The 27,922-nt window shown below is 32.1% G+C and overlaps 1 protein-coding gene across 11 annotated transcripts in view; it reads right to left on the minus strand.

Annotated features, from left to right (window-relative positions):
- The window catches only part of ABI3BP (ABI family member 3 binding protein), a 278,236-nt gene that overhangs the window by 86,829 nt on the left and 163,485 nt on the right, over positions 1-27,922 (minus strand). For 7 of the 11 annotated variants that reach the window (XM_074214346.1, XM_074214342.1, XM_074214343.1 and 4 more), the window contains exons 15-32: positions 26,251-26,325; positions 25,630-25,704; positions 24,133-24,210; positions 19,688-19,768; positions 16,036-16,110; positions 14,564-14,629; positions 11,893-11,970; positions 11,286-11,333; positions 9,902-9,982; positions 8,695-8,742; positions 7,151-7,234; positions 6,304-6,351; positions 5,655-5,699; positions 4,061-4,144; positions 3,087-3,167; positions 1,849-1,908; positions 1,198-1,317; positions 29-100 (exon numbers count right to left, since the gene is read on the minus strand). In XM_074214346.1, coding sequence (XP_074070447.1) covers positions 29-100; positions 1,198-1,317; positions 1,849-1,908; positions 3,087-3,167; positions 4,061-4,144; positions 5,655-5,699; positions 6,304-6,351; positions 7,151-7,234; positions 8,695-8,742; positions 9,902-9,982; positions 11,286-11,333; positions 11,893-11,970; positions 14,564-14,629; positions 16,036-16,110; positions 19,688-19,768; positions 24,133-24,210; positions 25,630-25,704; positions 26,251-26,325 — 1,299 coding nt within the window. The remainder of the gene's footprint in view (positions 1-28; positions 101-1,197; positions 1,318-1,848; positions 1,909-3,086; positions 3,168-4,060; positions 4,145-5,654; positions 5,700-6,303; positions 6,352-7,150; positions 7,235-8,694; positions 8,743-9,901; positions 9,983-11,285; positions 11,334-11,892; positions 11,971-14,563; positions 14,630-16,035; positions 16,111-19,687; positions 19,769-24,132; positions 24,211-25,629; positions 25,705-26,250; positions 26,326-27,922) is intronic. The other 4 variants (XM_074214338.1, XM_074214344.1, XM_074214345.1 and 1 more) reach the window with 4 other exon arrangements.

Raw genomic sequence — 27,922 nt, forward strand, 5'->3', positions numbered from 1 at the left:
ACCCTAAAAGATAAAAAGATCTATTTACCAGGTGCAATTGGTGGCTTTTCTACATGTGGTGATGTTGTTTGAAAAAGATTAGTTTGCACATCTATGGGAACTGAAAGAAAAGATCTGTTGTTAAAATGATCATGAGTTCAGATTCCATTATAAATAAGTAAGCATAGTGCTTACTACAAATAAGACAACATAGCAATAGACTCTTAGAATGGTAAGTTATATGGGTCCATATAAATCATATTTTTTTAAGGAAGGAAAGAAGGAGAAAGGGGGGGAAGATGGGAAAAGGAGAGAGAAAGAAGGGTTTGTACCCTATGCTCAACTAATTCAATTGCTCTAAATCAAAACTACCTTTTTCCAAGATCATCCAGACCATGAGCTGTTCCTTTGCTAATCATATCCACATTTCCACCCTTAACTTTTGCAATGTATACATTTGTATGAGAGTTTTGTCATTCTTACTGAATAAGTTTCTTGAGATAGGAATTGTAGTTTATCCCTCCATTGTATATGAGTAGAGCTTATTAAATATTTGTTGAATGAATGAATTGTAAAAATCAGGTGCTCAGAACTTGAGTTTAAAGCATACAATCCACAATCTTGCTCATGAACATATATTACTTACATTATTGTTTCATGTATGCAAAACTGATTTCCATAAATAGACTATAAATTCCCTAAGTCCAGAAAAATAAATCAACTACTTCTTTTATACCCCTCCCACCCCCCCAATGGATTTTCATGGTTTGAAGAACAATGATAAAAAATGAAGAAAAGCTTTGACTACATACTTTGGTGTCTTGTTGTGGAAAAATTTTTACAACAAAGAGAAAATTATCTCTTAATTTCAAGAGAGGTAGTTAAATAAATAAATCAGAGAATGATTTTAAAAACAAAAACAACAAAAAATCTAAATATAAGCAGGGCAGAACAGCACAGTAATTCAGCTAAGACATAAGACACCATCTAACCCCAAGGCAGGTTGTTCTGATTTAACCTTATGGTTTGGGATTGAGTGGGACCCTATTTTTCAGCTGAAGCAGACAGATATCAACCAAGCTATGTATCACCAATTTTACTAAGAAGTATATAGCATTAGTGAGGACCACTGCAAGTACTCTTCACCAGCTGTTTGCTATTAGCTTCAAAGCACTGAACTGCTACTCACTCCAGTCCAATACCAAAGGACACATTTACCAGGTTTGGTTTGAGGTGCTTCAGGACTTGGCGTAGTAGTTTGGGGTGGGTGAGGGCGAGGGTGTGGGCGTGTGCGTGGGCCAGGGCGAGGATGCCTTGTCATTGTAGGCACTTTGGGTGCTAGAGGAAGAAAATGCTTAGTTACTTAAGTTATGATAGCCCTAGAAATGAAGGATAGAATTGAATCTATGTCTACATTTCTTGATGCTCATTAGATAACCCAAAATTCATGCAATTTTTAAGAAGAAGGAGTGTGAGAGGCTGGAAAAAACCTTCAAGGAAGCTCATGGTAGCAGAATGAAAAAAAGCTTGTTGGCCTATATATGTAAAGAAGAGAAATATATATCCTTAAAAAGACTATTATATAAATAAAATTCCAAGACAGGAAAAAGACACTGCACAATTTTAAGCATAGGGATGGATTAGATTTCCTGAAAATACCTATTATCTCAATTTCATTAAAAGCAACACTAATGGCAGCAGGTAATATGCTTAAGATGAGTAACATAACTGAATGGTAACACATACAATGGCATGGTAGCTTCACAAAATTGGTGAATTTATGGTGATGATGATGGTGATGGCTATGCGTTTGACAGTGATGAGCAGGAAAAGCACATGTAATTTTATTTGTTGAAGGATATGGATTACCTAATGTTGTTCCTGGAGTCACAGTTCTAAGGGTGGCAGGTTCTAAAGCTGTAGTAGGAACTGATATAAATAGAAATATTTTTTTTTTAAAAAATCACTAAAATAGAAACATCTAAAAGTTTACAAAAGGCTAGACATTTCACTTGAATATCAATCTTATGAGAATAAAATGCTGATCCTTAAGGTACTAAAGAGTTCTATATTTCTTTATTCTTCTGAGTAAAAGCAGACATCTGGTTTCTGAAGATATGAATAAACTATGGCTGGGGCACCAATTCATCTCATAGAGAACCACTTCCCCTGAATTGTGCTAAGCATCCCTATAAGGTCAACTAGAACTTTTCCTAGATTTCTAGTGATCTGATGCCAACTGACATGGAAAATTTCTTATGGAAAAATCCTTTTGATTTCCACCAATTAAATACTCTGAGAGAGAAAATGATATTTAAGCATAGACTATTAAATTATCTAATTGGTATTTTTGACTCTAAAACATGGGTAGCCAACCTTTTAACTCTTCTGGGCTGCATCACCCAACAAAAATTCATTAAGGGCTATATTGAGAATTTAATATTTATTTATGATTACAATTTATCTAATATTACCAATAGATATAATAAATGTGATGTGAGCTGCATGAATGGGCTGTGATAGTGGCATGCAGCCCTTAGGCCACGGTTGGACACATCTGCTCCAAATGATTTTATTTCATTAATTTTCTTGCTTATGGGGACAGGGTATTTTTTCTGTCCACTAATTGCTGAAGTGATAATTGAACATATTAGGTATGAAGGCAAATGTGTACTTTTTTTCATAAATAACTTGACAGTTTCATGTTCACCGTTTTACATCATATTGCCAGTTTAACAATCTATAGCGGGTTTATGAAACACAAAGAAAAGGTGATTGAGGAGGAAGAGAAAAAAATAGAATTGTTATAAATGTTATAAATTCAGTCCCTCCTAGTCTATGTGGTGAGGGAGAAGGGTGGGGGGAGAGGGAAGGAGGATGGGGGAAGGGGGAGAAAACAGAGGAAGAGGCTATTCCATTTGCTGTCCCTCAGAGTTGCTATAATGAAATATCTAGCTATTATAACCATTTCCCCCACCTATAGAAAGTTCAGAAAATGTATCATGCTCAGAAATCTAATCAAGTGAACTGATTAAAAATGTCAACTATTTAACACAAAAGATTCAATTTTGCTTAAAACATCAAAGAAGGCTTTTTTTTTTTTTTACCAGCAGTCTGCAGTTTCGCTGATGTCGTTGTAGTTTTAATTCTAGGACGCTTTGTATGAGGAGACTTTGTTTGTATTTGAGCTGAAGAAAGAAAGTAGTTGGATTATTTCACTAGTAAAAGTTAAGAAATTTCACAGAGACCTCCACTACGTAGGATTACATACTATACTGATCATAGCCTTTAGAAAAATATGATTGGGAGAGTCAGATCTTTTTTTAGGTTTTATTTACCCATTCTAGCTATATTTAAATAGATATCCAGACTGTTTTTAGGTAAGGAAAAAGAAAGAAGAAATGAAGTTTTTAAAAATTACTTTATACTTTTGACATCTGGTAGATAGTTTTTATTTTTCTATTTGATATGAATAATTTCAAGATAGTGTTAGAAGGATGAAACAGGAGTTTTCATTTAAAACTCTCAGATTTTAGATTTAGGTAATTTTCAGTCATCTCAAGAATGAACAGCTATGTATGATGCCTAGTTTTTTACATAATCTGTAATTAGGCAGAAAAACAGGGGAAGAAACTTGACCAAGAGCCAGGAAAACTTGTGAAACATATAGGGAAATAAAGCTAAAGGAATATAACAAACAACTAGCCTTTATAGTAATGTATTTTCTAAAATTTTTATGCTTAATTTTCTATTTGAATGACAACTGGGTTGAACGCAAAAGACCTTTCATGTTTTCAGTCCCCCCAATCTATGTGAGTGTTAAAGGGGGAAAAAAGAGGGAAGAAAAATGGGGGGGGGGAAGGAAACAGAGGAAGATGTTATCCCATTTGCTATCCCGCAGAGTTGTTATAATGCTTAAGTAATATCTAGCTATTATGACCATTTCCCCTTCCTTTAGAAAATTCAGAAAATGCATCGTGCTCAAAAATTTAATCAAGTGAACTGATTAAAAATGTCAACTATTTAACACAAAAGATTTAATTTTGCTTAAAACAATGAAAAAGGTGTTTATTTTTTTTACCAGCATTGGTTTGTAGTTTCTCTGGTTTCATTGTAGTTTTAATTCTAGGACGCTTTGTACGAGGAGACTTTGTTTTTATTTGAGCTGAAGAAAGAAAGTTAGTTGGATTATTTCACTAGTCAAAATTAAGAATATTAAGACTAAGATTACAAAACCCTCTACTGATCATAGCTTTTAGAAAAATATTATTGGGAGGATCAGATCTATTTTTAGGATTAATTTACTTACTCTTGCTATATTTAAAGAAATATCCACACTGCTTCTGGGTAAAGAAAAAGAAAGATGAAGCTTTTAAAAATTGCTTCACACCTTTGAAATCTGGTAGACAACTTTTTTTGGGGGGGAAAGTAAATGTTCTATTTTTCTATTTGATGCAAATAATTTAAAATAGTATTACAAGGATAAAATAGAAGTTTTAGTTTAAAAACTTTCTGAGATTTCAAATTTAGGTAATTTTCAATCATCTCAAGAACGAATGCTATGATGCTTAGATTTTCGCATAACCTATAATTACACTGAAAATCCAGGCAAAAACCTTGACCAAGAGTCAGAAAAATATATGAAACAAGTAGGAAAAGAAAGCTAAAAGGAATAAAGCAAATAGCTAACCTTTATAATAATGCATTTTATTTTATTTTGTTTTTTTTAAGGCTTTTTTTTTGCAAGGCAAATGGGGTTAAGTGGCTTGTCCAAGGCCACACAGCTAGGTAATTAAGTGTCTGAGACTGGATTTGAACCCAGGTACTCCTGACTCCAAGGCCAGTGCTTTATCCACTACACCACATAGCTGCCCCTAATAATGCATTTTATAAAGTTTTTAGTTAATTTTCCATTTGAATAACAACCAAGTTGAACACAAAAAAACCTCACTTTCAAGGCCACTTGTTGGAAATACAAAACTGAACTCAATAATGAAAGCAAGGTAGGTAAAACATTTAAGCAGAGGCAGTTAAGGGAAAGGCATAGTGATTAGAATATTTGATTTGGATTTGGGAAGGTTTTTGTTCAAATCCAATCTCAGGCATTTACTAAGTTACTAACCCTAGCAAGTCGCTCAATCTCTATTTGTCTCAGTTTCCTTATCTGAAAAATAAAAATAAGAGCCTCTACCTCTCAAGATTATTGTGAGGATCAAAAAAAGATAATATTTGTAAAATACTTAAAACTCTATCTAAAAATTAGCAATTATTATTGGAAAGAATTTATGCCTATTCATTGAAAATGTATAGCATCACAATTTTTTAAAAAGAGGCTAATTGACTAAATTCATTTGGACCTCAGTTTTAGGAAGCATTTTTTTTTGTCCCAGACAGACAAACTTTTGATGATTTAATCTGAATGTTAGTTTTAACTATGTACCTGAGAATAAAGATGACTTCCATATATGATTGTAGCAGGTTCTTTTTAAATAACAGATATATTAAATCTTCCTTACCAATAATCATTTTAAAATGCCTCTTGGAGAAGATGAAGTTTTATGGGAACAAAAAAGATCAAGGCAATCTCTTGGGAAAAAAGGCATCCTATCAGGTATGCAGGAATGAGTAGAATCAGCATACAAAACTAATTAGAAAGGCTTACAATTTACAATTACCTAATGTTGTTGAAGAATGAGTTATAACTGTCCTTGGTCCTGGGGCTGCAATAAGAACAAATAGATATAGATGTTTTTGACAAATCACAGAAACCTGATTTTCCATTGAATTGCTTTTACTTTATATTTGAACTCATTGGTCATTGGAGTCTTTTGAATGAATGCTTAATTCAGGAGCAAAGTCAATACCATTCATCAAAATTGCACCCTCTAGAGTTTGATGAACTGTTTCCAGACATATTTATCACATTTATCACAGGGATACTACGAACCAAAATGTCAAAAAAAAAAAAAAAGAAAAGAAAAAAAGAAAGGATGCTAAGATGAAGAGAATTCATTTGTGATCAGAACAAATGATGCATGATTATCCTGTTATGTTCCATAAAAGAGCCCCAAATTCCAATTTATTCAAGTAAATAGTGATGATGTTAAGACAAGATATATGTTATAGCAGGATGATGAAGAGAAATTTCTAGCTATGTCATGCAATTTATATGAATAATCTTCCTTTAATTATCAGTTATCATTACCAAGAAATACTCTTATGATGCAAAACCAACATAAAAGTGGGGTGGGGAAACAAGACCTATGAAAAATGATTGCAGAGATGAAAGAGAAGAGCCATGATATACATTCATTCATGTTTTACCTATTGTTGTTACCATGGTATCAGTTTTGAATGTTGCAGATTCCATGACTTTCCCCAGTAACAAGGAAAAAACAAAAGAAAACCAAAAACATGAGTATCATAAAAACTGGAAAATTGCCTTAACATTTTCCTTAGTATAGTTAAAGGGCACCTAACATGTCTAATGTAAAATAGGTCAAGTGATTCTTTTTAATTAAACCTGAGAAGCTAAGTCAAAGAATGGATTTCGTTGTAGTCCAGAAACCTTCCTTCCTTTTAAAATATGTTCACTTGATTTACCTGTCCTAAAATAAGACCTACCTTAAGTTGTTAAAAAACCATTATGGAAAAAATATTTGCAAGATATTTTATCAAACTAGATAATGTTTTCAGGTGCCATTTGCTTTTTCTGATAATCTTGTCTGAACTGGGAAGTTTCATCTCTCCCTTAAAGCTGAAGGATTCTTTCTCAACTGGTTTCTCTTCATTAATATATTTTCCTTTTCTGAGATGTTTTTTCTTATCACTTTTCCTATGACTCTTAATAATTCACTATGAAGTTTTTAAAATGGAGAAAAAGAAGCCATATACCATATATACCATATTCTACATATTGATCTTACTCAATACTTTTTAATAGGACATGTGATTTCATTGCTATAGGGAACTCCTGATAAGACTTTTCCTCTACCCATGGTTAGAACCAGCACCTGCTCTGCAACTTAGGATCTTAGTCGCATTGGACACTGAGAAGCTAAGTGATTTGCTGAGAGTCACACAGATAGTATATATTAAATTCAGGATTTCAACACAGAACAACATCTCCCCTTAGTTCTGTAATGACATAAATAGCAAAGCATTCATTTACCAGGTTTGATCTCAGGCACATCTGGACTTAGGGTTGTTTTAAGTTGGGAACCTGTATATGGTGGTGATTTGTCCAACTGTGAAGCTAAAGAAAGAAGGGCATCTAGGTCATTATGGCAATCGAGGAAAGGAATAGCTTACAGTTACCTAACCATTTCAGATGCATATGTCTTATCTTCCTACCTAAATTAAAATCTCCTGGAGATTATGTTAATGTCATATATATTTCTTTGCATGGTGCTAATACTAACCACACAGTATGCATTTAATAAATATCTATTGAATATTGAATATTGACCACTGAGGTTGAATGCAGAATTTTATTAAAATTATGTATTTTTTAGATGTACAAGAAATTTGGAAAGTTATTGTTTTAAAGTGAAACATTTGTAGTTTCTGCAAGTAAGACTGATGTTAAAAATTTTAAGTTCTAAGATCAAGTATACATTAAAAGATAATTAACAATTCTAAAACAATGATACTATATAAATTTGTTCATCTCCATGAAATAGTTCTTCAATTAAGAGACAGATCTTTAAGAGAATTGTCTCAAGATCCATGGTTTTTTTCAGATTAGGCAAATAAGAAACTGTCAAATATCTATCTTATGCTCAAAAATTTTGGTGGAAATTAACAACTGGATCAATGAACAACTGGCACCAATGTGATTTTTGTTTAACTTTCTCTTCTTTCTTAAACCTAGAAAATTAAACTTAAGATAATTAAAATATAATTTAACCCCAAAAGTCTTTCTAGCATTTATATAATAAGTAACTTAGTACTCAGTGTGAGAGGAACAGAACATGATATCTGGTGCCTGGAAAATTTATTGAACATATTTTTTGCTAAGACAAAATTATTGTGAAAGAGATAGTCAAAGAAAACTCTGTGACAAAAAAATTCATGATATATTTCTGATGGAAAATTCCAAAGAAAGAAAACATAATTAATGTCTCAAACTCAATCTTTGAAGAAATTTTATTGACAGATGTACAGACACATTTGAAAAGCAGAAGAGGATCAAAGGAGAAGTAGGGAACAGTGGAGAGAAATGTGTATCACAGCTTCAGAAATTACCAGATATATTTGATCTCTTGGGAACCTTACCCAGCATTTCTATAAGCACATTTAAGATGACGTCCTTAAATAAATATGCTTATCACCCCTCTCATCTACTGGTAACACACACACACACACATATACATGTAAAAATCACTGATATGTTTAAAAAAACTAAGCACTCAATAAGTCTGATACAAAAAAGGTTGGTATCCTTGACATCCCAAGACTTTACCAACTGAAAAAAAATCACCAAAAACATGCATAAACTAAAGGAAAATACAGAGGTGTGGTGAGTTATATAGAAGATGTGTCAGGATGCATAATTTGATGAAGTGCCTTTAGTAAAGGGTGGGAAATACACAATTTTAGGAGATGAATGGAAGATGGCAGGAAGAAGAAAGAAAATCTACGACCCCCACCAACAAAGATTAAAAGGAACAGTCAAAGGAAATATCAATTAAGGGGACATAAATCTACTATTACCCAGAGTTGTCATCGATGAGTCTGTCCTGTGTGTAACAGGTTCATATGCTGCATCATAAATAAAAATATAAAAATAAACTGACATGTGTTATTAAAACCTGAAAGAATACTCTAAATGGACTTCTAAATATTGAGAACTCACATTGTATAACCCTTCCTGGTTTACAGGGCATCTTATAGTCTTGATTTTATTTGAATCAACAGAATAAAATAAAGTTGGATTTATTTATTTATAAATAAATTTATCATTAATTTAAATTTTATTTTAATTTAAAATTAATTAGAATTTATTCTGTCTTCTAGGTAATGGATGAACTGGAAACTAATTCTATAGTTCCTCATGAACTTCCTTGAAAAACCATTATGTTACAGGTATCTTATTACAAGATTCCACTCATAGAAAATTAAAATCTTTGTCTTCACTTTTTATGAGAAACTTCCCCAATGGAGACTTGTTTATTACAAGTCTCTATTCTGAGAAAATTATATATTACTTGTCTTTTCCTGAATAAAAATTCCTTCAAACACCATTGAACTTAAATCTGATTCATAAATAGCAACCACTATTAAAATGACTTATTTTGAATAACAGAAGGGATACCTATCACTTTTAAGGAAGATAGAAACATGCCTATTTACTCTTCTTCCCCTTCCATCCTCCACCCCCACCAACTAAGCTATCCACTAGATTTAATAAAAATCAAAGAGATTCCTTAATGCTAGATCACATTATGAAAAAGGTATGCATGGCATGTGTAGAACAATCGTCTGACATTTTCCCCCCAAATACCGTACTTTCTAAGATACATAATATAGAAAATAGGCACTCCAGAGTTTAAAAGTTGTTTCCTACTCTTTAATACATATTTGACAACAAGCATTTGTCAAATCAGTATAGATGGGGCAGCTAGGTGGCATAGTGGATAAAGCACCGGCCTTGGAGTCAGGAGTACCTGGATTCAAATCTGGTCTCAGACACTTAATAATTACCTGGGGGTGTGCCCTTGGGCAAGCCATTTAACCCCATTTGCCTTGCAAAAAAAAAATAAGATATCAAATCAGTATAGGAACTTAAAAAAAGATATTGATCAAAATCATAGCAAATGGCTGCACACATCCACTGTTCAAATTAGGAAACACCTAAGTGTTTTCAGTGGTTTCCAGAGATCAAGATGTCTTGAACAAAAGCATCGGAAATGAAGTTTACCAGATATGGACTGTGTTGTAGATGGACTTGGTGTGGTTTTAGCCTTACGACCTTTAGTTTTGGACCTGGGTGTTTTGGAAGCTAAAGAAAAAAAATAGCACTGAGGTTAGTGTAATAATCACAGGATGGGATTTTAAAATTAAATTTACTTATAGTTCTCCTTCCTACTTGTGAATTAAGGCATGGAAAAACATGTTAACCAGATTTAATCTCTGGCACATTTGGAATAGGTGTGACCTTTGCTTATTTTGATAGTGTTGAAATGAAAACAAGTAGAGTTCTAAAATACAACTGAGAAAATTCAAATTAAAGCTACATTAAAACACTCCTTCATGGCACTCATGCATCAGAGCAAAAATATTCTATAAATCTATAATAGCTATAGATATTTTTTAAAATCTATAAATTCAATGAATATTGATATAAATTCACAACAGTGATAGACTCAACTAATTTTTGTTCTACTAATTGGGCATTTACATTTTCAGCTTCTCCCTGAAGGAAAATATTTTAAGAATATTCTAAAATAAAATTGAATCCAGAAATAACAAAAGACACGGAATGATTTTTTTATCTATAAATAATGTGAAGAATATCAAAGTATACAAGTTCAAGTTTTCTTGTTCAGTTTTTTAACATAATGATAAAAAAACTGAAAAATAAGGATGTAATATTTAGTAATTTAGATCATCTAGAATAAATATCTAAAGATATTTTTATTATATATGACTGGTTACTTAGTTATTTAGGAAAACTGCAGTTATGGCACATCTTTTTTGCAAATGCTGGAAAATAATAAAAGAAAAATGATAATAATGTGAGATCAATATGTACCTCCCTCCCAATTTCAGTTTGGGATCTCATGTTACTAAGTCCAAAATAATCTTTATTTGACTCATTATTGAGGATTAAGATTTAGGAAAGTGGAGGAATACTATTCCTCAGAAACTCATAGATGAAAAACATAGAATTTTATGCAAGGAAAGGGAATAAGTCAGTGAGAAGAACAACTCATTGGAATTCACAATACTTCAATAAAAATAATTTGTCAGAATTGTCAGGAAACTCTGACCTTACTTGAAATTTAATATTAGAAAGGCTTTGTCAAAGCTAAGATGCATATGATAAGAGATGCATGATATGTTAGTGATGATAATAAATGTACGGATTCCTTAAATTTATCATAATATGATTTTTTTTGAAGATAACTTTCTCCAGATGAAGATGAGAAAGTCTCTAAAGGAAGCAAAAAATTATATTGTGAGAAAAGTTGCTGCTTGACAAACGCATGAAGTAGCAAAAGCCTATGGATTTGCCTGAAGGGATGAAAAGAAAAAAAAGGATATGGCCATCCACAGAATCAATATCAGCAGAATAGAATTACCTATTGTAGTCTTTGTTGTTTCAGTTGCTAGTGTAACAGATTCCAGGACTGTATGACAGGAGTAAACAAAACAAAATAAAACAAAAACCGCAATACTGAAGAAAAAAGAATTATGGGAAAGATATTTTCTTAAAATTAGTCATTTGCTTTTACACAAATAATCAATAACCATATTTTATTCAAGTTCTTTCTTTTTTTTTTCTCCTATAAGAAGCTTCTTCATGACCTTCAGGAAAGAGAACCTCTGAACACCAAGTTCAATACTTTCAAGGTAAAGGGAAAATGGGTACACAGGCAATTTTCTTTTCATTTCCAAGCAAACAATTCCACCTTTTCATAATTTCCTTCTCTCATTTACTTGTTAATAGACATGCATCAAATTTCTTAGCTGACCTATACCTTTATCATGAATATTAGTCTTGGATAAGAGATATAAAAAAATGCCTTAGGTATATTCAAGGAATGCTGTCATTGGTTATCACTATGAGTGCTTAATCAGTACAAAGAACAGTTATAATTGTAAATATACTGAAATTGAAGTCTAAATCATTGGATCACTCTCTTTAGCATGACAACCATTTTGCTAAAACACTAATAACACATTTACCAGGTTTGGTGTAGGGTGCTTTGGGACTAGGTGTGGTTTTTAAACGCCGCCGACCAGGTAGTTTTGTTTTTGGTGGAGCTAAACAAAACAAAACAAAACAAAAAAACAACAAAACCTGGTTACTGCCAAAATTCAGGAAACTTGCCAAGGCTACCTATATCTTAGAGGAATATTTAAATTTTCCTTTTACTTATTGTGGAAATATCTCAACTTGTTTGGTTGTTTTTTAATCACTGAAATAGGATCTTTCTAGATGAGTGATTGGTTTTTCTCATAGGAAAAAGAGACAGATCAGTAACTTTTTCAGTCATTAAAGGAAAAACAAAACTGAGTGTAGATAAAATGGAAGCAAAAAGAATTTCAAAGTGATATGTTTAAAGTTACACAAGAAAGGTTATATGACACTTTTAGTAATATAAGACCACATTCTGTTTGGAACTCAGTTTTGGAGGAAACATTTTTTATTACTTTTTTTGAACCTTAAACCAAAAGTACCCTAATATACAACTTCAAATTTTATTTGAAAGCAATTAATATTTTTATCTGAAATGTTGGTTGATCCAACTTTTAAAAGAGAGGGAAAAAATAAGAGTTTTTTCTGGCAATGAGATGGAAGGAATAATGAATCCGTGTTACAATCATTAAAGAGTTTTCAGATAGCTGAGAGATGATATCCTGTAAAAGATAGGTTAGAACAATAGATTGAAAAAATGAGATGGAATTTAACAATAGTGGTTGTAAGAGGATTATAAGACATTGTAAACAAAAATAATATTAAAGGAAGTCAATAGAGAAGTTCGCAATGAAAAAAATGATGGGTCATCTCTGTGCAAGACAGACAACTGTTGAAAGAGATGGAATGGTACAGTAGAAAAAGCTTTGAATTTGGAATAAGAGTATTTGGGCTTTAATCTCTATGAGCGATACTTTGAAAAAATGATAGTTTCCCATCTGAAAAATTAAAGAGTTATGATCAATAGCCTTAAAGATCTTTTCTAGGTTCAAATTTATGAATCCCTGAAACCAAGGACAACATACATGCTACACTGGGATCCTCCCTTTATGAACAGAATATGAAGGAGGCACTTTGAGTAGAATCCCTGTGGGAAACTCAGGGAAGGTGACTGTTGAAAGTTTGATAGGATGAACAGGCATGGATTAATTGTGACTTTCATGGTTGAAGGGAATGTCACCATAGAAGGAAATAACAATCCATTTGTATACTGGAGAAAACTTTATATTTTCAGTTTTTAAAAATCAATTATACATTTAGAGAAAGCAGTTAAAGAGGAAGTTAATGTGTAAAAGATCTGACACTATTGTTCAACAGCAAACTTAGTGAGTCAATAATGTAATGAGTACTTAAAAATCAATAAGATCTTAGAAGAATAGTGTTCAGATAAAAGAGAGGTAATAGTTATACTGTACTCTCTTCTCTGACCATACCACAATTTGGAGGACTATATACTGTGGGGGAGTGGCATGTTTTAATGAAGTGTTGATAAATGTGTGCTTAGATGAGATATTACTAGGAAGCTGAAGGAACTATAAGTCTAGACACAAGAAAAATTGGTGAAGAATTGGGTATATTCATCTCAAAGAAAAAGTGACAGTGTGGCTATAATAACTATCTTTAAAAATGTTCTGTGAAACATTGTTCTGAATTGCTCCAATGCACACAACTATATTTGATAGATGGAAATTTTAGGGAATGTAAGGAAGCATCTTCTGACAGCTTGTTTTGTCCATGAACAGAATTGCTTCAAAAATAGATGAGCATGCTATCACAAAAAAAAAAAAAAACAAAAAAAAAACAATTCAAACAGATGGTGGTAGAGCATCTGACAGGGATTCTTGCTTTGGGTAGATGACTGAACCAGATTACTTCAAATATTGCTTCCACATATATGATTCTATATTCCTCAAGGTTAGGGACTTCTCTATTTTTGTATTTATATCTTCCGTATTCATCTTTTCGAAAAAAAAGGGGAGAAGTTAGACTGCTCATGCAACACCTCTCTCTATAGGACTTTCACTTTCCATCTTCATTTCACTTAATCTTGCTTCCAATTATTCTATAAATCAGCTACCTAACCATAAATGAAACATAATAGCTATAAATTAAAGTCAGTGCTATTATAACATCCCCATAAGTTTACATGGACACAGATTTTTCCTGCCTTGGTGACCTATATTTTAGAAATATTAATTTATGCATTTTCCTTTTAGGGGAAATAAACAATCTGACATAGTAACTAGAAGCTTCAAGAATGGAGACAATCAAGATTCAAAGATGAGTTGTACTCAAATATTTCAGGGAAACCATGGCACTCTGCTGGAGATAATAACCAGATTAGAGCAATAAACAAAGGACTTAAATTCATTCTAATTTTGTCCTCATGTATAAAGCAAAGGCAATATAGGATTTATGAAAGCAAAAACACATTTTAAGGCAGGTCTGGATGGGCCCCTATGGTGTTAGAAGATGTTGAGAGGAAAGGAGGATAAAAGGTCTTGAGAACAGATTTGACAATCTTAGCAACATATTGATCATTAATGGGTATGAAAATGAACATAAAGGAAAATGAGGAGAGATATTTTTATATCTTAGCAAAGAAGAATTCTGAAAAGAACATAAAATGCAACCAATCACTAAAAGAAATTCCATTACCTATTGTTGTTGGTGACAGTGGGGAAGGTGATACTGGTGAAGATTCAATACTAGCAGATTCCTGAGCTATAACAAAAATAAGCAAAACCAAAGAAAATATTGAACAGTATAATCATTGGGAAATGAGATTTCCTGTTAAATTAAGAGTGTTACTCCACTGATGTGGAGTAACTCACTCAGTAAAGTGAATCACTGATTATTTCAGACATTCTCAGAAAACCCAAGAAAAGTAAGATGATTTCCCTTGTTCTCCTTTGATAACATCAATATTCCGATAATCATTCATATTCCCTACAGCTCTTGGAGTGTACAATTCATATAAAAGGAAAGTTCCCTGAGGGAAATGACTGAAAATGTCATCATCTATTATTTAATCTCCATCTTTCTGTTGGATGGTGGAGGTTCATGCAAGACAGCAAGATAATGTATCAATTTCTTAATCTGTTTTGATTTTGTTACTTCCAATGAATCATTTTTTTTTATTTCAAAGATTTCTCTACAAAGAGTTTACAACCAGAGAATAGACTATATTTCCTGGCTTAGGCACATCTAATTGTGAACATAGTCTTCTATTTAAAAAATACCCCATGAATTCCTTAGGGAAGTATCAAGAAAGACAAAATATTCATTTGTGAATGTTTTCCTTATAACTTATTATTCTTTTTTTCATACTCTATTATTCTTAAATTTTTCTACAAGAGAAATATGAACTATATACTTCATTAACTGAATGACTTTCAAATATGAATTTATAAGAAATTCTTGCTATCAAAGTTGGCATAGTTTAGGGTATTCTAACAAGGGGTTTTCTGCCTAGTCTCTGAAAAGCTAAAAGTAAATTATACTTTCCAAAATGTATAACCAGATGGTTTGTTTGTAGATAGCCACTGATCATAAAAATGTAAGCCTAGGCCAATATCAATGAAATATAGTATAACATGGAGGTAGGGACAAACTGTTCAGTTGGCACCAAATTCAGAAAAGAATCACCTCAATCCATGAAGGATTAGCTCAACAACATTTTGGGTTTATTAAATTTCTTAAACATTACTAAAAGCTTCTTGCTACTTTTTAAAACAGCAATAGCTGAAGGTATTTTCTTTTAGGGTTTTTTTTTTAAAGAAAATATAATCTATGTAATTTTATTCTTTTCCTAATAGAGTTTTTCATTTTTATTACAAACCATTTTGACATATTTTTTCCCTTTGGACATTTTAATAGTGTTTTTGTCCAAACTAGGAAATTAATATTATCCAGAAGAAATAAGATATGGTTATACATGTAATTATTGGGAATCTACCCTCACTAATTTGCTTTGTGTACTTTGCTGAAGTTAGAGATGAAGCTAATGAGGGTATCCTTTCTCTCTAGGAGAAAAAGAAACATTGAAATGGATACCATTGACCATCCTTGCTGATCTTATATTTTTACCACTTTCGCCCCCATCCATGCATTTCTGAGGTTAAATTTACCGGGAGTTAGTTGTAATGCTTCTGGGTCTGGGGGAGTTGTTGATTTGGGGGTAATAGGAAGTATCTCTTTAGGAGCTGCAAGAAAAAGACAAAGAAAAGTAGAATTTTCAGTTCTTCTGAACTTATTTTACAGCCTCAGGTATGATCTGAAGTCAACATGCATATCTATGGAAAGATTTTATTTGCACAAGAACAAAAAAGGGTGGCAAGTGAAAAGAAAGAAACTTATGCTATCATTAATAAACTAAGCTCATCAAAAGGTAGGGTTCTTGTATCTTTGAAACTCAAAGCATAGCAAGTAAGAAGGTGAAGCCAGTGCAAGAAGCTAAAGATCATTTAACTGTACTGGAGAGCCCACACTCAGTGATCTTTTTGAACAGATGCTTATACAATCCTGGAGAGAAAACAACATGACAAAATTTCGGTAATGAATGGCATATAAACTTTAAAGAAAGATGATTGAATCTCTCTTGTTACATGCATTGCAAGTAATGCAGTATTTTAACTTGTAGAACCCAATATTTTTGTTTCAATGAGGACTAGGGAAAACAAAGAAAGCAGGTGATCTGCTAAGTAAATACCATTATCCATCACTACTTTAAATGGAAGTGTAACAGGTTTCTGAATTGCATTCAAAAGCAGGAGAAAGTTAAAAAGAAGAGCAAACAAGGTAGAATATTTAGAAGCTATCAACAATTCATATTTCTTCTAAGTTCCTTCCCTCCGTTTCTGTTTCTCCTCCTCCAATTTCTTGGTACCTTAAAGGAGGCTGCTAATTTCACTGAGTTTTTAAAGGACCAAGAGATATGCATTATATACTGTTTGCATAAACTTGAGAAAATAAACTTCTACTACTTTTGAATTTATGTAAACATATTGAGCAAATTTTTGAGAAATTGATCAATTTATTACATATTATTATTGTTGGAGCTAGAGCTGGAGCTCCATTTCATCTGTAAAAATGAAGAGGCTGGACTAAATAACTTTTAAGATCCCACTCAGACCTGCTTTTATTATTGGATGCCTTATGACACCATTAGGATGGATCACTCTAGGAACACTCCCTATTGACTCAGATCAAGACATCATAGTCTGAGAGTTGCAAGGGAAATGGGATGTTTAATGTCTTGAAGAGTCATAATAAATATCTGTAAGATTCAGGATAAGAACACAGATCTTCCTAACTCCAAGGTTCAATTTCCAGTCAATACAGTAGAATAGTCTCATTGCATGATATACATGAGCAACAGTTCATTATTATGAGAATGTGCATTATTGTAAATCTATAAATAACACAATGCTTATTATATTCCTTGGTTTTAGGAACTATAGATAAAATAATAATAATGATTTACTTTGATGACTAATACTTGTAAAATAACTTATTATTTAGAAGTTCTTTTAGCATTCCTATACTTTTTCCATAACTAAAAACAAGATACCATTAATTATTAGAACAAATTGATTAAAACATGTAATTAATTCCATCTTTTAATTTGATAGATGTAATTAATTTGATCCTCACATGAGAATGCAAAAATGTCAAAATAAGACAATGGTAGATAGAATTCATTCTTTATTGGGCAATAAATAATTTGCAACATAATACAATGCTCCTAAATCATCCTATTTTTAAAGATAACTCAATTCATTTTCTTATTGACACTATAATAGAAACCTTGAGACAACTACAAATAGGGTTTCAAGTGCACTCTCTGCTTTAGTCTTAAAATAAATAAAATGTACTTTCTTTGAGAAAGCAGGGGAAGAATTAACAAGCTTCCTTTCTTTTCGTAGTCTTACAGATTTTCAGTCTAAAAGACTTTATAGATTCACTATAAAAGTAAAAAAGTGTCACATGAACACACTGTACAGACCTCTAATGGAAAGCTTGGCAGATATCTTCAATGTAACTCTCAACAGGAAAAGGGTACCTATCTAACTTAATGAAAGATGTCTTCTTTTTTGTGTTAGGATAAAAGAAGGCAATGTCCTTGAAAAGTGAAAATAGTAACTAATGAGTCATGCTATTTCTATTATTATTATTATAGATTATTTCTATTATTATTATTATTATTTAATTTATATTATTATTATAATACTATTTATATTATTATTTTCTTTAGGAAAATAGTATTTCCCATTGAATTTGCTTCTGAAGAGTTGAATTAATTTTAGGGTTTTTGCCAAGGAAAAAGACCAAATGTGAATCTGCCTCAAAAATAATATAGGTCCATAAAAGTTCATCAAAGAAATGGGAAATCATGTAAAATTAAAAATAAGAATAAAACAAGGAAAAATAAAGTAATTTAGTAAGATAATTTTCTTATTTTAACTACCTTTATATAGTACAGAAATTAAGATTTGCATTGTTTTCATTTGACTTTTTCATTCTGCTAGTTTGATGATGATTCTTGTCCTTTATTCTCAAAGAAGACCAAAGCATCAAGGAGGTGATATCATGACATGCACATGAATTGGATTGGGGGGGGGGGGCTGTGCTAAGCCATCAGCCTCACATTCTCCTCCAGAGCCATCTGGATCTAGTGGCCAGATATGAATCAAGTCAACTGGAGATGGCCCTGGATGCAAAACAATCAGGCATAAATGACTTGCCCAAGGACACAGGGCTAGTATATTTCAAGTGACTTAGTCTGGATTCAAACTCCTGTCCTCCTGACTCCAAAGCCAGTAATCCAGCCACTGCACCACCTAGCTGGAAAGACCATTCTACTAGTACTCTTTTGAAGCAACACAGTGTTCATAATGCTGGATTTAGATTTGAATTTTGAGTTTGAATCTTGCCTCTGACACTTACTTAGTGTCTGGCCTTAGGCAAACCATTTAATCTTTTTTTCTCAGTTTCCTCATCTGTAAAATAAGGGGATTAACCTGCATGACCTTTCAGGTCCCTTTCAACCACAATTCTTTGATTTCCTCTTGGTAAAGCCTACTTCAGTGAAAGAAAAATCTACCTGAAATAGTATTTGTAAAAAGCTTGATTCTTCAAAAGGATAACATTTAAGCAGGGATAAATGGAAAAAGCTGACACTATAAATGATGAACTCTTTTACCTTAGGACAAGACAGATTTTTATCTTAGAATACAAGACACAATCTAATTGTGGATTGAGATTAATAATCATTTGTACTATTTGCAATTTATAAAACCAATAATAGACAAGGCTTTTAAAACTTGTTAAGATTTTGGTTATTTCTTTGTCAGAATTAAAGGTTTTAAGAACTAACTCTTCTCAGAACAGATTAAGACCTACATTTATATTTAGAAAAAAAAGTACTAATGTAATTACATGTTAGATGAATTTGAGACCTGGTCAGTAAGTCATTTTGGTTTAGGAGAAAAATGTGGTGTCCCAAAAAAAAGTCTTAGTACCATTTTAATCTTAAAATGGCACTAACCTTTAGGGACATTCTGTACACTCAGTTTTTACTGGTTCTCATTACAACAGTCTTAGATTATAATTGTTACCATATAAAAAATTCAGAAAAAATCAACACCTATTAAAAAGTCTGAAATAGAGGAACAGGAAAGTTCAGTTAATGTATTTCAAGAAAGAGTTTGATTAGGATGATCTGCTTCTTAAAATTTAATGACATAAAAAAGTAATGATCAACAGAAATAATATTGTTACCCATTGTTGCTGGTGGTGTCTCAAATTCAATAGAAGTTGGTTTGGGCTTTGGTGCAGATTCTGAAGTAGTTGAGCTTATCACTGTTGGGAAAGCAGGTTTTATCTTTAGAGTACTAGCAGGCAAATACTTAAAAGGATGTAGCCCCACCAACTTCTGCACAAAAAACTCCACATTTACTATATATATATATATATATATATATATATATATATATATATATATATATATATATATATATATACTTAAAGACCCTAAGATGGCAAGAGAATGATCTTTTATTTACAAACATAAATTTCCTCATAGAAATCCATTTTTAGGATACCATATTTGCACCATATTCAAAATTCAGGGATTAAAATACTTTTAAATATTCTCAAATTTCATCATGTAATCACAAAAAAATTATCTTAGATATTTATTTCAAGTTAACAACCTGGACAGTCACTAGTCCCTATCCCCAACATTGTGCTAATGTGACTGCTAACAATACAACACAATTTCAAAGCTCTCTAAGTAAAAATTCACAAGAAGTCCACACCCCCTTCTCATAACACAGTTCCTGTCAGGACTCCCATTCATGCAGTATTGTTGACTATGCCACCCCAAATTTAAGCTTTTCTGAGTATTCCATTCTTTTTCACTGCCTTGGAAATGTTACTCACTCTCCTAAGAGATCATTCACTGATTTGCTTCTGTCCTTTTGTCTAACCCTTCATTGCCAGTGGCTCACCTCTCATACTTGAAACACTTAACTGCTACATTCAATTAAAAGTGGTGAAAATTAAAATATTTGATCATTTAACAAAGTTTTCCTCCAGTTGTCATTCTTAGTAAGTTCATTTATGAAAATGATATCAGTGGCCCTACTCATTCTGTCTAATTAAAATTCTTAATTTAAACTTCTAGTAAAGGCATGCTAATTAAAAATTAATTGAGCCCTGTCATGGAAAATACAATCTGCCTGGAGCTAAGAACTTAAGCATTAGATCATACATCATAAGATTGGAAAAATAAATGTAGTTCTACAAAACAACCAATCACAAAAGCATTTATTAAGCACCACTTATGCCAAAACTGCGAGAAACAGATGGATATTCCTATTATCCTCCAAATCCAAACATCTTAAACATTATTCTTCAAGATTGATTTATAGATATAGAGTGATTTGTTATAGAATTGATTAAAAATTTTGCTCAACATGTTCCCTACATTTTATGTTAAGTGTTTAGATCACCAGAATCAATAAATCATTCTTATATAACGATCCTCACCTCTCATAAATAATAGTCTATTTCCTAATTAGATGGAGATTTTCCTCATTCTTTATCTCTTTCCCAGATTCTAGTTGGCTACCACCAGCCTGGAACTTTAAAAAGGGTATCAACTAAGCAATAGAAAAAGAAGCTTTACTATTTTCCCTCTGAGAACAGGAAAGAACAAAAACAAAGCAGGCTTCTAAGGTGATTAGAGATTTTATTTTTACTTTCTGACTGAAAACCTATCTGTATTAGGTGATCATAATGCTATTCATTTTTAATAATGGAATCAATTTTCTTTTCTTAGCCAATGAACTCCTCAATTTTCCAAGTTTTGACAATTTTTACAAATTTCTGATATTGTCATGGGTATACTTGCTGAAAGAGAAGTTTCTGGGGTATTTTTTGATCAATTCATAGAATCACAACCGTTTACTTCTTCCATATCACTTTGATAATGGACAAGTCATCTATAATTGTGGCACATGAGATCCTCAAAGTGGTCCAATATCACTCCATTGTACTACTTTTATTTTTATTAGAAAAAAAATCACTACAGCAAAACACTTGTTTTGAATTTTTTTTAGCCTTAGAATTTCAAAATTAAGGAAATCTCAAGCAATTTTCAAATTTGGTATTTGATATTTTGGGTTAATACTTTGAGCTTTATAGGTTTTTTATATGGTTTTTTTGCAAGGTAATGGGGTTAAGTGGCTTGCCCAAGGCCACACAGCTAGATAACTAAGTGTCTGAGGTCAGATTTGAACACAGGTACTCCCAACTCCAGGGCTGGTACTCTATCCACTGCACCACCTAGCTGCCCCTTTGAGCTTTAAAGAAATGGAGTTTTCTTGGGAACTGAAAAATAAAGGATTGGGAGAATTAATTTAGAGATTTTTTTTTAGTGTTATAAGGATTTGCTCTAGGTAAGGAGAAAGAAAAAAGAGAAATCATTATGAAAGTTGAAAAAGTTCTTTGCCCCTCTATTTTTATAATAAAGAAGATATATAATAAAGCAGTTTGAAAGTAGATAATTCTAAGTTTTGATGTGCTTTTAGAAAATGAAATTTTTTTTTTTTTTTAGTTTTTGCAAGGCATTGGGGTTAAGTGGCTTGCCAAGGCCACACAGCTAGGTAATTATTATGTGTCTGAGGCCAGTTTTGAACTCAGATACTCCTGACTCCAGGGCCGGTGCTCTATCCACTGCACCACACAGCTGCCCCAGAAAATGAATTTTAAGAGTATATTAAGTTGCTATAAAAGAAAAAGTTGTTAGCCATAGGATTAGATGTAATAGTTTTTTTTGTTTTGTTTTTTTTTTTAGATTTTTTGCAAGGCAAATGGGGTTAAGTGGCTTGCCCAAGGCCACACGGCTAGGTAATTATTAAGTGTCTGAGACCGGATTTGAACCCAGGTACTTGTAAAATGAGACATACAAATAATAATAATACAAATAATTTTTGTGTATAGCTGATGAGATCTGCCTCTGCTTTACTGCCACTCTATTTATTTTCCAACCTAGTCATTTGCTTGACAGTCTCAAGCACAAGAAAAATAATCTTTAAAGTTATTACAAGTGCCCAATACAGCAAATTACTGTTGAACTGAGGCATGATAAAATTCTTACAAAGTTTAAATTAGTTAGCCTTTTGAAAATAAATCTTTATGCAAAGCTTGGGTACCTTACATATTAAAGAAACCAAAGTATACTTGACTTGGTTTTACGTATTTGGAATTGTCAGGACATTAGTCTTTTGTTCCATCTCAATATATTTTTGATCCAATTTTAGAATTACATTTATTTGTTTATTCCATATTATTTCAATTATGTACAAGTCATCTATAATTGTAGAACGGTGCTGATTATACATTATGAGATTTCCAAAGTTGTCTAGATGGAACATTTGTGGTGTTTAGTGATATAACATATAATCTATAATACTGGATTTTCCCTGGGCAAATGAAGTCATAAAGTAGTTATTTATTAAGGAACTGTCATTATCTCAGTTTGTCAATGTTAGTTTAAGGCTTTTGGAGTTTAAAGATAAAGGTTTCCATGCTTTTTGTTCTGGCAATGGAAAGCAAGAAATATTTAGAAACCAGAGTGAGAAAAAGAAGATATTCCAAAGAGGATCTGTACAACATTTTAAAACTCTATTTAACAAGTAATGATGAAAAATTATATAATTACTAATAATTATAAGAAAGGTATTTGAAACTCAGTTAAATAGTGGTGGTCATTTAAAGATAAATTTGGACTAAGTTGGGCAGATGAAAATAAAGGATGCAACTCTGTTTAATCAGTAATAGTGAACAAAAGTGACATGGTTAATAAACTTAAATATAAAATTTCTGTGTGTGTGTATATACGCATAAGAGAAATTTATCCTGACTAGTGGCACCCCAGTAAGGCTCACCTCTCCCTCCTGTCTTCCTTGGCTTCCTTCAAGTCTCAGTTAGAATGTCATCTTATGAAAAAAATATTTCTTGATCTCATTTAATGTTAGTGAATTCCTTCTGAGAACATCTCCAATTTTTCCTGTTTTTATCTTGTTTTACATAGTTGTTTATATGTTGTCTTTGATTAGTTTGTGAACTCCCTGAGAGTAGAAACTTTTCAACCTTTTTCTGTATTCTCAGTACTAAAAACAGTCATGTCATGTAGTTGGTGATTAATAAATGCTTGTTGTCTTGATCTACTGCAGACAAAGAATATAATCCAAATTAAATTTTAAAGATCAAATTATATAGCATAGATATCTGCCTAAGAAAATATAATATACAAAAAATCCAGACCTATGAAACCGACAAGGGAGTAGGCATCAAGACTTAAACCTTTATTATCAAGAATTTTGAGATTGACTTTTTACTTTGCTTTTTCATGCTAAGGAAAATTTTTATTTAATGAGCACTTATGAAGTATAGAAAATAATAACTGACATCCACTTTTATATCAAGTTGCATGATGCTATCATAGAATGTCATTCCTAGGTTTATACCTTAATCATAAAAATAAGCACTTCTAGTGCTTCAAACAACTCAACAAAAGATTTGGATTGCCACTAAAGTTATAACCTATCAGTTTTTCAACTTTAGGTACAATAAAACCATGCTACTTTCCTTTTAATAGGACAAATCATAAGCTACTATTGAAATTCAAAATGCTGGATCATAAAAGTCTTAATTACCACGTTTTCTTGCTGTCGGTTTGGTCTTGAGATGGTGTCGCTTAGGTGTAGAAGGAATGGATGTAGTTTGTGTGGAAGCTGAAAGAAGCAGATTCTATTTCATAAGTTTTCATTTAAAGGTCTTTCTTCAGCTGGCAATCATGTTGCACCTAGACCATAAATTGACATTGGCAAGGACTACAGATTTCATATATATCTATCTATCTATATATATATCTATATATGTATTATATATTATATATATTATAAATATATATATGTATGTATTATATATTATATATAATATATATTATAAATATATATATATATGTAGACAGATCTTTTCTGTTACCCAATCCTTAATAGGTACTCAATAAATACTGTTGACAGAATCATATTGAGCTAAGTTGCAGAAAGTACACTATATTTAGTCATATCTTATAGGAGTGAGTGCATTTTAGAAAAAAATCCCAGAATCCTCAATTCAGCAAGCATTTATTGGTTTCTTGCTTCATTCTAGACATCAGGAGATAAAAAAATGAAAGGGACACAATGCCTATCATTTAGGCTTTATGAAAAAGGCGGAACTTATTCTACTCCAGGAAGGAAGATATAGATTTTTATCAGGGAAAGACATTTCTAATTATGGAAGACAATCTACAAATGCATAGAAGCAGAAGATGGGTTAAATGCTTAAAATCTGATGTATATATGTGTAGAGTAATAGACAGTTTAGATAATTTGGACTTGGAAAGCACAAAAATAGGAACTCTGCATTATGCAAGCTCTCTCTCTTCTTAAAAAGAAATAAAACTATCTGTAGTTGGAAAAATAATTATTTTAAAAAGGTAATAATAAATTTCTAGTGCTATGGTTCTTTAGGATCCTTACTAGGAGTTAATGTACCTTGTGACTTCAAAAATGACCACTACAAATCGTAATATTTTTCTGTTATCCTTCATCCTCCCCCCTTTCCTTTTCTCAATCTGATATAACCCATACATTGTACTTGATATTCTTTGTATTTACATCCTGGGAAAAACATTCTGTACTAAGCTGAATTCATTTTAACTGAAGAGAAAGGACTAGAGTATAATTCTCATCCATTTTTCTAGTTGGGAAAAATAGGAAAGAAGTGATTTATTAGAATAAAGAGATCCTGAAATTATATATATATATATTCTTTATATTTGATTATGAATGCTGTATTTTTATTGTGGTTCATGGAAACCACTGAATTTTAAAGAATTCATGATATTAGAAAGGAAAAAAAATTGAAATGTTGACTATAATAAAAATAACAGTTAACCATTATATGGTGCAATTTACATATATAAGGTTTCACCAAAGTCTTAGTGAGATTTCAAGCTTAAACTCAAAACTATACTAAGATTTTTTTCAGACTATTTATGCTGTCTCATTTGATATCATAACTGTGAAGAAATTGAATTTTCTTTGATGAAATATGATTAATTTTTACCACTTTTCAACTTAAAATGCGTAGGTATTAGTAGTTACCAAGTGTGGTGTGTTGTATTTCAGGACTGGTAGATATTTTCGGTTTTTGAGGAAGAAGTGGCATTTCCTTTGGACCTGAAAGAAAACAGTTCCCATCCCAGCCCTTAAATTATTATAAAGAACTTCCAGAGCACTAACATGCTTTTAGCTGATAAGAAAGACAAGCCACAAGTCAATGATGAAAAATGAACAGTTCATGGATTCTTGAAAGCTGGTGGATAAGATGAAATATTCAAAGATGAAAAATCAAAGAAGAATAATTGATCATTTGATGACAAAATTAGAGCAAGTGAATCCAAGGGCATTAGAATGAATATACAGCAAAGGGATGTGGGAGAAGAGATGGTGATGGTGTGGATGCTGCTTTTACATGCAGATTTCATAGTTTTATTCCTTTTAAGCTGGGGAAATATCATCTGCTACATCTTCTAAGTTAAGTCAGGTAGAGGGTGTGAAAATGATTAATGATACAGAGGGAAAAAAACAACTATATAATCTGAAGCAGGAAAGAGATACATGATTATATGTGATGAAATGAGGCGGTTCTTTGGAAAAAAGCCATTCACCATGGACTTTCCTTTGATGGAAAATGAAGTGAGAATTTGCAATTTGAAACATTACCCAGTGTTGCCCTTGGCTGTTCAATTGTTCTAGAAGATTTAGTTGGGACGGAGTCCATAGTAGAATCACTTGTTGCTGGAATAAATGTTAACAAGTTATAAGGGAGCAAGAGTCTCAGTAATCAAATACTAATTCATGAATAACATTGTTATTGGAAGGAAGAAGTCATTCAAAGGGGCCCTAGCTGAAAGAATACTGAATTCAGAGTCACAGTTTCTGAGTTCCAATCTTGCCTTTGTTGTCTTCTCACCTGTGAGACTTTGAGCAAGCCATCATACTTTCCAAGACCGCCATTTCTTCATCTGTAGAATAGGGGAGTTGGACTACCTGGCCTCTAAGGTTCTTTCTAGCTCTAGACCTATGAACTACTTAAACGATTGTTGATCAACAATATTAATGTAGTCATTGGAAGTTAGAGATGGATTCATATGTTAAAAATGCACATAATTCAAGTAACTAGGAATGAAGACAAAAGTTACAAGATGGAAATATAGTTGACAGGATCATAGTTGTAGAAATAAAAAGAACCTGGGTAATCATTTAGTCCAACCTTCTCACTTTGCAAATAAGGAACCTGGAACCCAGAATGGTTAATGGCCTTATCCAATATGCATGGTTAGTAAGAAGGTGGATCAAGGATTTGAACTCAGGCCCTGTGATTCCAAGTTTATCTCTTTGTATTTCAAAATCATGAGAGGAATCCACGCTAAGCATTCTACTTCACAGTTTTGCGTTTTATGTTATTTTTAACTGTCGTCTATTATAGAGAACCATATCAGGTATTCTGTTATAGGGAATTTTCCACTGGGTAGGAGTATGGACTCTGAAATCCCTTCCAGTTCCATGGATCTATAAAACATCATGATATTAAATAATATACTAAAATATAATAATATTTTAAATAAATTACATATAGTAATATTTATAATAAAAGATAACTAACTCTACATTTAAAATGAATCCAATTTTGAAACTAGAGATATTGCCCAGGTAGAAATAAAATTGTATTTTTTACAGAATATTGCATACAAATAGGTAAATCTTCCCAAAAAACAAAAAGAATTCTAAGACTGACAGATGTATGAAAGATCAGTATTAGTCAATTACTTTGGGGTAATATTTATTACATAGGCAATAATGACTCACATTTATGCAGTATGTCCCCAAATTCTTAGTGAAGTTTTAATTTATTAGAGCTCACAATTGCACTAAGACTTTGGAGACACCCAATATAGAACTTTAAGATCGAAAAAGCACATTACTTTCAATACTTTTGTGAGGTAGATGGTAGAATTATAATCTCTATTGTACAAATGATAGATCTATGCTTTAGAGAGATTAAATGATTTGCACATCATTACATAGCTACTAATTGGAAAAACTTGACTTCAGCTTGTCTTCTAAAGAAGTCCAATGGCATTAATATTAACACCATGCTGTCGCAACTGAATCTCTAACTTTATGATCCTGTGCTTACCAATGTCTGATTCTCCAACTCTTAATCAGCCATAAGCATACAGAAGAAAATTTTTGGTAGGATTAGAGAGGGAGAGAAGAGAGAGAAATAAAAAGGATTTATTTCTACTTCTTTCTGGAAGAAAATGATCAGATTCAGAGTCTGTTGAAAACTAAAGATCTATTGACAGATGTATGAAAGGCTGAGTAAGTATAC

The sequence above is a fragment of the Macrotis lagotis genome, chromosome 1, assembly GCF_037893015.1.
Source record: "Macrotis lagotis isolate mMagLag1 chromosome 1, bilby.v1.9.chrom.fasta, whole genome shotgun sequence".
Classification (NCBI taxonomy): domain Eukaryota; kingdom Metazoa; phylum Chordata; class Mammalia; order Peramelemorphia; family Peramelidae; genus Macrotis; species Macrotis lagotis.